This window comes from Trachymyrmex septentrionalis, unplaced genomic scaffold (genome assembly GCF_001594115.1).
Source record: "Trachymyrmex septentrionalis isolate Tsep2-gDNA-1 unplaced genomic scaffold, Tsep1.0 scaffold101, whole genome shotgun sequence".
Lineage (NCBI taxonomy): Eukaryota > Metazoa > Arthropoda > Insecta > Hymenoptera > Formicidae > Trachymyrmex > Trachymyrmex septentrionalis.
The window spans coordinates 1,574,975-1,586,063 of record NW_017304136.1 but is presented as its reverse complement, the minus strand read 5'-3'; the positions used below and the strand labels follow the sequence as shown (position 1 = coordinate 1,586,063).

The 11,089-nt window shown below is 30.0% G+C and overlaps 1 protein-coding gene across 1 annotated transcript in view; it reads right to left on the bottom strand.

Annotated features, from left to right (window-relative positions):
- LOC108756464 overlaps positions 1–4,953 on the bottom strand; it is an 11,320-nt gene extending 6,367 nt beyond the window's left edge. Inside the window, exons 1-6 of the mRNA XM_018500305.1 lie at positions 4,843–4,953; positions 4,270–4,414; positions 3,821–4,192; positions 3,038–3,450; positions 2,572–2,673; positions 1,893–2,059 (exon numbers count right to left, since the gene is read on the bottom strand). Coding sequence (XP_018355807.1) covers positions 1,893–2,059; positions 2,572–2,673; positions 3,038–3,450; positions 3,821–4,082 — 944 coding nt within the window. The 5' untranslated portion in view covers positions 4,083–4,192; positions 4,270–4,414; positions 4,843–4,953. The remainder of the gene's footprint in view (positions 1–1,892; positions 2,060–2,571; positions 2,674–3,037; positions 3,451–3,820; positions 4,193–4,269; positions 4,415–4,842) is intronic.
- Between the last annotated feature and the right edge of the window lie 6,136 nt (positions 4,954–11,089).

The following is an 11,089-nucleotide window of genomic DNA, read 5'->3' as shown; positions in this document are numbered from 1 at the left end:
AGAAAATTTGTATATATATATATATATATATATATATATATATATACATGTTTTATAATTTTAATAAAAATAAAAAACAGGAGCTTTTTGGTGACACAAGTCGGCGCAATTGTTCTATCTTTGTTACTTTCTGAATATCAAAGATAGAATGATATTTGTATTGACTTATATCACTAAATGGAAAGTCTCTAATATAGCTTTAATAGTTTAATATATGTCCAGAGATTATAAAAATTGAAAGAAAATATTTTAGCATGTTTTCTTGTAAATATTATATTCGACGGAAGACAAGTAGAAAGATTAAAGTAAGAACTATCATATATCATATAAATTCCATAAAATTACATGCAGCAACGATCGCAACGTGTTCCTTTTTTAAGTATCCCATCTTTTGTATATAAATATATAATATTCACAAACTATATATGTACATGATATAAAAAGATAAAAATTAGCATTTCTATAGATACATGATGGATAATTAATCCGTAAATGGATCCAAATAAAATCTAATAAATAACTGCTAATATCGATTAATAACATCAATGATTAATTAATGAATAGGAATTAGGTAACGCAATTTTTTGAGCACAGTTTGATTCGATATTTACTAGATTTTATATTTACTTTTGAATATTCTCTTATTAAATTCTATATTTTCTTCCATTTTTACAAACATAATTAATTATATTTTATTATATATTTTACTAACTTTGTATTTTTATTGCGAACTTGAAAATGGGATCAGTTTTTTTATTGGACTATCATTATTATATATAACAAAATCATATTTCTTTACATCATAGTAAATAAACTATCATTATAAAAATAAAGTATATTGTCTTCTTAATAAAATGTATAAAAATTGATAATTATATGATATCTACAAGTCTGTCATTATTTATTAAAATATCACAAAACACATGATGTATATAATCACGATTTTTTTTTTTAATTTATTTCTCTTAAAGTTTTATCTCACGGCAGTTATATATATTGGATTATGATATAAAAACGAAATTAATTTTTTCCTAATAATAAAATATAACGGTATTCTTATCAAACTAACTTTGATTCTTCCCAAATTAATCTACAGTATATAAAATAATAATCTACAGTACATAAAAGTTTGTCAAAAAAACAAATAATTATCCTGCATATCATAATTCAATATGAAATAGCGAATCGTGAGCGAGTATGTTACTCGAGCAATCAAGCAACAATAAATTTTATTACAAATTTAATTTATGCGGTAACTCTATCTCTTCTCATTGTGATTGCCTCCTGTATGTTTATTTTCTGCTTCCCTATTGTTTACCAGTTCTCCCCTTACGTCGCACTCCGATTATATTTGCCACGTGACTGCGTACAGTGCATAGGAAAAGCGAGATTTTTATATGTGAAGTAATCGGAAAGCGACGTAAAAAAAAGAGAAGTAATATACAATAACGACACAGTTAAGCAAAAAATATACGTAATTTATTGTACGTTACTTGATTCTTCGATTTTTCGTTTGCCTGATCCAGCAGCGACTGCCGCAATTTTTTAAAATTTACAAATTTCGAGCTTAAATCGATAGAAGCTTAAATAAGATAGAGCCTGTATGGCTAAATAAGATCGAGCTTAAATAAGATAGAGCCTGTATGGCTCTATCTTAAATCTTAATTGCTTTTATCACTTTAATCCTCTCCTGCTCATAACTTTCAAATACCGCTTTTATTTTATTTTTTTTATTTTATATTTCAAGTATATTTTTGTATTTGTGTATTCAAACATATTTACGTCTTTTATCCATAAATTTAAGCAACAGAGGATTAATGAACTAGCAGACTAAAGAAAAAAGCTCGACTATCGTTATTATAAAATGTCTAAACAAAATATTCGAAACTCACATTGTTGTGTCTGGCATTCTCGCATCGTAAATCTCGTGCTTGTAGATGTAATCAATAACAGAGTCTTGCAGTAGGTACCTGACGCTCTCGCCGCGCTTTAGAGCTCGTCTGATCCTCGTTGAGCTAACTTCGTTCGGGATCCATTCGGTCACAATACAGATATTATTCTAGAAATAAGAAAAATCGAATTATTCAAATATGCAAAGCTGCTTCTATAGGTCGGCTACATCAGTAAGGATAATAATTAAAGTTTTGTGACAATTTCAAAAAGAAATCGTCTACAATAATTAAATTCCTAGATAAAATTTAATTGAAAGTTCTTTTATTTAAATTAATGTTCGAATTCCTGCTATTTAAAATACACAAGACAACAATGTTTGACAAACAAAATCCTGCCACAAATAATGCTCGTATGCCTGTCTTACAAAGACTACACTCAGAAAATACAACGATGATATGTATTCTGCTAGATTTGTCATAGATTTAAAAATTTATTCTAATCAGATAATAATTATTGAGCCCTCAATCAATCACTGTTTTCTAAACATAGCCTAATATGCAGGCAAACAAATAATAATTTGTTTCAATATGCTAACATATAATAAGCGCATGTTGTGCTTTATAAACAAATATAATTAAGAAATAGGAAATTCAACAATTTTTTAATTTTTTATTATACCATGTGCTTAGAGAGGATGTCTGAGTCATAGATGAACTTGTTGGGATTGGAACCCTCTCTGGTGATGACTACAAGACCATGTTCACCGACAATTGCATCAATCTGTGATAGAAATCAAATTGATATAAACAAATTGTCATAAGAATATAATAAGTAATGAAAAGTCCTTATCGTTCTGAGCTGGATCTTAATACTTAAATATTTCAATGTGAATTTATATACATATCCAATTCTACAATCTACCTTTAACTTTGCCATTTTATTACGTTTTATAGTTTTATCTTTATAATTTCTAGTTTAAAAAATATAAAAGTTTATAAAATACAAAAGTTGTAGGTTACTTTAAAAGAAAAAAATCATTTAAAATCTCATTATAAAAAAAAACAATGTTTTCACACACATACAAAATATTCTATTAAAAAGTACTTATTCAAAATGATCATTTGCAATGTATTTCGCAACTCACATCTTCTTCCAGCCAAAGTCCAGGAATGCCAAAGCTCTCTAGAAGATCTGCGCCACACAACAGTTTAATTTGTATCGGCGAATTGTCTGTTGAACTGTTTTTCACATTCTCTGGAATCCAATCTGTATCTTCTATCTGCAGATGATGCTTGATGTCATTGGAATTGGACAGCATAGAATTGAGTAGATTTTGATGATGCTGCAAGCATATGCGAGTCTTGGTCCAACAGTTTTGCCTTGTCTCCCATGTACTCAGCCGAATCCAGTCACTATTCTGCAAAGATAAGCGCAACATTGCACATCTGTGCGTAGCACTGGCTAACTCCTTCTTAGCGTATGCATCATGCACTGGAGAGATCACTCCACCAACAACAACATGCGTTCCCATTCGATGCAGATGATCTCGAGCAATTTCTGAAAAATAAAATTATTCATACAAATTATAATTGTTACCTGAAGGAGAATTCTTCATCAAGAATTCAAGATTTATCGAATTATATTCAGATGTTTATGATTAAGTATATAGTCTATAATTATAGATTTTCAATCAACATCCGAGTATAATTACGTATTAAACATAGGAAAGAACAAAGAATTTTAAGAGAAAACATACAAAGAGGAATTAACAGAAATGAATACTGTATGATCACGCAAATAATAAACAAATTTCATACATGGCAGTAATGTGACATCACGAATAATAACGGAACATAACATGACAGTATTCACCGCTGTATAGGAATGACACTCGAATGAGGATGACGACAAATCGATATGTACGTACCGAACATTCGCAGGTGCATATTCGTTGGTGGGTTGTAGCTGCCGCACGACATCAGAATTACACGCGTGGGCGCCATTTTGCGCGCTCGCCACTCGTCGCCGCATTGACGGCCGACCGCACCTCCGTCACCGTCAAATCGACCCGGAGAGCTGACGCTGAGTAACAACGACGACAACGACGCACACGTCGCGAGATTGCGTAACCTACTGACCGCGTTTAGGAACGAATCGCGCGCCGATCGCCGCCATGTTATCTCAAACATCACCAACCAATAGGAGCGTCTCTCGCTCGCATAGGCGCGCCACCTGGCTAGCAAGAATGCATTACGCTGAATTCATATCGCGTACAATAACCAACAGGGAAACTTGCTTTCTAGAGACAAAAATATTACTAGTTAAAGTTCCTAGAAAATTCACTTTTCTATTGGATATCGAATGTGTTTTACTTACGGACGAAAAGTTGCGACGCTTCCTTTTGATTTCTTTCGGAACGCAGACGACATTTGATTTATTTTCTAGTTCTCGATTGTGAGACGGTATGATCTGGTTGGCGTCATTGATACGTTCTAACCCTACCTTGAGTGTTTTTTTGTATCTGGATATATGTATTATGATTTTTATCCCAAATTTAACACTGTTAGCCAACGTAAATTAATTTATGTTTCAAATTAAAATTTTAATTCAGAAAACATTAATACTCTTATAGTTTTAGAATAGGTCTAATTAATTTCTATGATTACTACTCGTGAATTAAAAGCGATCTAAAATTGTAATTTTAACTCTAAAATCTTTCAAAAAAAAAAAATATATATATATATATACAAAGAGAAAAATAAAATTGAAAAGCTTTCTTTAAAAAAAGTTATTTTTAAATAAATTTTTTAAGATGTTATTTAGATCCTAAATATAGCATTTTGTGAGGTTAAATAAATTTATTTTATAATAGAATATTCATCCTTTTTTTCAATGTTAGCTATTTTTTTACGATTGGACAATTAATTAGAGAATTAATATTAACCTTACTTGATATTTGAAGTCATTCCTATCTTGGTGGCTGAATGGTAACATTTTATACCTCACGTCCTTCATGCATAAGCAGTTGTTTCGGAAACAGTTGATATGGTTTTGTTTAAGATATTCATATTTTTTTGTAAAATAAAATATATTACTTTCACATTTATTTAATCTAGATTTTAGAATTTTAGATTATCTTTCCAATAATTGTATTGTGATTTCATAATTATTTGATGCATGCTCTATTCTTAATTAATTTTTCATTAACTTTTTTTATTCTATTGTATGCAATTTATCTGACTATATACAACATACACTATGATTGTCAATAATATTATATGATTAATGATTATATTAAATAGAATTAAATGGAAATAAAGGAACTTTCAACAATGCAACACAAACATAAAAATTACTATATCTTAATCGAAAATGTTTTGCAAATAAAGCATTCTTTTACAAAAGAATTACATCACTCGAATATTTCCGATGGAACGAATTTTATAAATAAATATTCTAAATTTTAAGATTCTTTGTGTCTCTAAAAAAGTCTCTTAATAAATATCTAATTTTATAAATAAATAATTAATTAAAAACCTACCCTGGTAGCAAGCTGACGTCAAATGATGTCATTTGACGTCAAAATGATGTAACTTGTTACCTGAGTAATTTTATAAATAGTTTGATATATATTTTTATAATTAATGCGTTCATATTAAAAGAATTTTATAAAGTTTGAACTTTCCGTGATATTTTATGTGATAACCGAATAAACTCTTTTCTGCTCTTAACAAAGTCTTTTGTTATTGATTACAATTTTTTTTTCTTATTCTACAATACGATAAGAAGGACTGGATCAGTAATACACAAATCTAACTTTATTCACATTTTTTTGTCATTTTTTTCCGCTGAATTATCGAGAAAATGATCTTGAGAGAACAGAAACCTCTGCGATACGAATAGCAATTACAGGTAAATATGTACAATAATATATAATAAGTGATGGTTGCCCTTCCTTTTCTTCTTCTTCTTCAACAGTCGTCTCATCTCGTTTAACGACAATCAACCAATCAGTATTTTAACTGTAATAAATCGCGCAAGATTCAATCTAATCCTTCGCACGCATCCATACCTAAGCATTAATTACTATCGATCATCGAATATCGCGACAGTATCGACGAATTGACAGAAATGCTTCCCTAATTCAATCTTCAAATCGCCAACCAGACTTTCTCTCATTTCGGAATCATCGCGCAAAACTCACACAATCGATTTTAATCGCGATGCAAAATGTTCAAGCATTCGTCTAATGAATTCTCTTCTTCCCTTTCCTCTCGTTTCATTTTATTTTTATCGTTTAGATTTTATGATGTCGAACTAGTGATCAGAATGCAAACATTTTGCATCGCTCTCAATATTCGTCTCATCTTTAACTTAATTTATTGCGACCATTGTGTTGCACTTGATTTTACTTCGCTTCACTTTGTCTCCTCCAATGTTTTCATAAAATGCGAAATGCCTTTCTCTTTCTTTCTCGCAGGTCTTAAATATATCTCATATCGTACATTCACACACTCATTCGTTTAAATAGTACTTTATAACGTTATATCATCTGTTTCTTTCAATCTCTCTCTTTGTATCTCTACGCCTCTCCCACTTTCATTCTCTCATTCATTCTTCCAATCGACTCCGATTATTCACGATTCGTGTAAGGTGAAATCGGCTATCTGTGTATCTCTCTCGAATATTCATAATTTTCTTTTCTTATATTAAGATTTTAAAAAATTAGATTAAATTAAATTAAATTACTTGAATTTGATTAAAGTTTACGATAAGCTAGAAAGTGATAGATATGTATCTACTGATTCATTCAAAATATGTGATTAACCTTCTTAACATTTAAGTATCCTTTAATTTATTATCTTCAATATTGTTATCTCATAATTTTTGTATGATTTGAAAGAAGTAGACAAATTCTCCGCTCGAGCGATCTTTTTGTCAAAAAATATATGTAAAAAATAAAAAAATATTTTTAATTATTCTCGACGTCGATTGCACAATCATCCCACTTCACCTTACTTCGAACAACTGATGGACATACTTTGAGACGCAAACGTTAGATTTTTAAACAAGCACTCGACAAGTATCACTGGACGACATGACACTGTTAAACTGTCATTAATCCGAGCTAAGGAAAATAACCGACGAGTATATAATTAGCCCAAACCACAGTTACTTCAGTTATTTCACTTCATCCTACTTATTACAATTCGTCTCTTTTTTTAATTACTTTTTTAACTTTTGCTTTGTTGCTAGCTTGCTTATTAAAGTGATTTCGTCGTCGATTTATTTATTTCTCTGTTTTGGATCGTGTATATTAACAATATGCTCGCCGATTTTTGCGTATAACTGGAAGGCCTTGGATCTCCGAGTCCTGAGATATCTCCATCTATTTGTACTCTAAATCCATGGCTTCTATATTCTTAATTTTTTCGGACTACTCCTTGGAGTATTACAACATTCTTTCTACTCAGAATCCATATTTCGGATCCTTGAGAAGCTATCTTAAAGCTTTGAGAATTTCTTTATAGGTTAATCCATGGATCTCCAATTTCTCTAGATCCTCGACAAATTCTCTTATCTTTCTATTCTATATTTACGGCTTTTGGATTCTTGAAGATTCCAAAAAGAAATTAAAACCTTTAAAGATTTTTTTCTAGTTTATTTGGATCGTCAAGTTTCTCAATTGCCAAGTCATGAATTAGATCCAAGAATCTTTAGTATTCTTTCATTGTAAGATCATAGAATTTCTTAATCCTATTTAAAAAAGAATCCTGGATCCTGGAAATTCAAACTCTGTGAGGAAGTATGTCATTAGTTTGTATACAAAGATGATAAAGCTCTCCTATATCTTCGTCCTTTAAATATTTTTCTCTTCGCTGGAAATCCTTGGATCTTCCTATTATCAAAGTCTAAAATCCCTCTGAATCTCGAAAATCAGAAGTTGCTACGCAAAAATTGACGAGACTTTGCAACATCGAGTTTCTCGCATTAGCGAGGAAACATTCGCCATTATTATCACTTCTTTTCATTTATCACCCTCCATTATTATCATCACCCTCTTACTATTATCCTTCTTCTCTACTTTCCCTCTTTATCGCCCCTATTTGCTCGAAGATCATCCTCCCGTTATTTTATATTGTATATTGTAATACGTAGAGAGGATGAGAGATTGGGTGAGAACCCTCATCTTCTCGCGTAAGACTCGCGTGGCTCAACAACGACCGAGAAAAGGACCGCACTTTTCATCTGAAGGAGTCTTGCCACGCAAAATTCGCATTCCTCATCCCATTCTCTCGTCCTTCCTCTCTCATTTTTTCTTGCTTTATTTTCCTGTCTTCACACCTCTCTTTTAAGTAGTTTCTAACTTACTTTGTATTTGTCATTCTGTTATAAAGACATCGCTTCAACATACGGAGCACAACTATTGCGCTCAATTGTTGATACATTCCGGTAGCTCTTTTTCATTCTTTCTAACATATATGTAATTTTTTAGTCCCTCTTTAACGATGTACAGGATATTACATATATCAACACTCAATTATATAAGTATTATATAATCATCGTTCGAAAAAGTTGAGACACCAATAGCTTATCATTATAAGTGACTGAAAATAAGCTCTTCAGATACTCAACTTTAAAGATGCTAATAAATAATGAAACCTTCCAGAGTTTTTACTGTTGATAACTTTTTCTTTGAAAGATGTCCAAAAACAGGAGAACATTTTAAAGGAGGACGATCTTCGAGATACGACTAGCCAATCTCGGTCTACAGGACTTATAAAAAAAGATCTATCGTCACACTCGTTTCTTCAGTGTATCCTCCGTTTTTCTTTAATCATCTAAACAAATAGAGCGACAAAACGTCGAACGATGAAAAAGGTGTCCCCAAGTGACACTCAAAAGGATCTTATCAAAATTAAATTCAAATATAATTCCCATAATCCCGAAGTAAAACTGGAATTTAATTCGAGATCCCATATTAATCGAGATCAAATTCGAATTTAATTCGCATGTTATCAGAATTAAATTCATATTCAACTCGAGACCGTGTTAATCGGGATTAAATCCTAATTAAACCGTCGAGTTAAACTTAAAATCTTACTCGATTAATCAAAAATTAAATTTAAATCTAATTCGCATCCCGCTAAAAATCGCATCAACTAAGTTTTATCTACGTCCTTTAAATCCTTATTACGAGTACTGTAATAGTAGTATAGTAGTAGTAGTTGTAGTAATAGCAGCAATAGTAGTAATAGTTATAGTAGTAGTAATAGTAGTAGTATTAATAGTAGGTTTCTTTTTTTATTCCTTTTTCTGCTTAAGCTTTTTTTAATCCTTTAGGTTTTCTGATTTCTGATAATCTAACAGACATCTAAAAATAACACCCATTTTTTTGTTTTCATTATTATTTGTATTTTTATTCTCGGTCTCTCTCCTCTGTTTTCCTCAATCTCAAGCAAGCGTTACTTAAGGGACTCCTTTTGTAAATTTTATCCGGCGCCGAAAGACTTCCTCGATATTAACTTTATAAAAAAGAAAAAAAAATCATGTGAAACTTCTCCGGAAAGATCTAATAATTATCAGAAATAGCAGGCAACATACAATCGCGAGTGTTCCACTATTGATTTTGTTCTGATATTGATTGATGTTAATAAGTAAATAGTACTATATTGATTGACGATCAGTAATCGGTTATAATATTAATTAATATTAAAATTGATCGTTAAACAATATATTACAATATCGGAATCGGCTATTAATCATATGCATATACACAATATTATTTGTTAATAACATTGCAAAATAGAGGTTGGTATTAATTAATGTTGATTAGTAGACATTTTTGATATCACAAAATAATGTCCACAGAAGTTTTGATAATAAATTTTAATATTAATTAATATAATTAAACATTGTTATTGTCGATTAAATCGGTCGAATTACTTCTTTATCTGTAAGTTACTCTTTCCATTACAATTTTTAATTTTTACGGATAATAATAAGTTTTGATAATACAGTTTAATATTAATTAATATAAATAAACGTTGTTATTGTCAGTCGAATTACTTTTCATTTGTCAGTATTTTGTATCATAAGTATCCGTAATTTTCACGAGTAATAATTTCCGTAAATTTAAATTTTTTCTTATCAATGCAACCATCGAATTACGCAATTAATTTTAACTTATCTATCAATTAATGACAATCAAATTTTTAATAATTAATATAAATTTAATATTTGAAAGTATTGTATCAATAATAATATATATAATTTTTTAATCATATAAATATGTAATATTTTAACCTAATGACTTAAATTAACGCATTTTCGTCGTTCGTTTTGTCAACTTCAATATCATATCAAGTTTTATTGCGTGGTAATCTTTTTTCTACTGTTCAGATCTTTCCATGCACCCAATTTTTTTTTTCTCTATCTCTCTTCCGCTTGTCATTCTTTCAATTTTTTTTCCCCTTTACTTTTAGTATATTGGTAATTTTTTTCAATAGAAAAGAAAGATAGAATGGAAGAAAGAATAAATGAGCCTTTCTCGAATTGTGTGTGTGTGTGTGTGTGTGTGTGTGTACGCGCGCGCGCGCGTGTATTCCCTTTCATAACAACTCATTCACTTTTCTTTCTTTCCCTCTTCTTTTTCTTTATCACTTTTCCTTCTTTTTCCCTTTCTATTCGCCCTCTCTTCTCCTTTCTCTCTTTTACACCTTTTCCTTTCATATTCATAATACAAAAAAGACCTTTTATATACTTAAATATATGATTTAAAAATAAGTTCAATAAATGAGATTATAGATATCAGCAAACAATTACAATATGCAAATATTTGCTTATTCTAATAATAAATAAATGATTTAAGAAAAGTTTAAAAGAATTAATTTTATCAAAATCAAAATCTCTCTTAATTTTTTCTGATTATATACGAATTGGTTTTCAAGTGTTTTAATATTTCATTACCGTATCTATTTTTGCTTATTTTTAATTGAAGATTATAATTTATATTATACCCGCTTGCGTTGATAATTTGAGGAAGTATTATTATTATTATTATTAGACTAATATGCATCTCTCCCGTGTAATTTTTAATAAAATATATACAGAGTATCCATTCTACGCGCGGAAAGAAAGAACGAGGACAGTTCGTCTTTAGAAATAATAGATGTAAAAATAAATATAACACTAA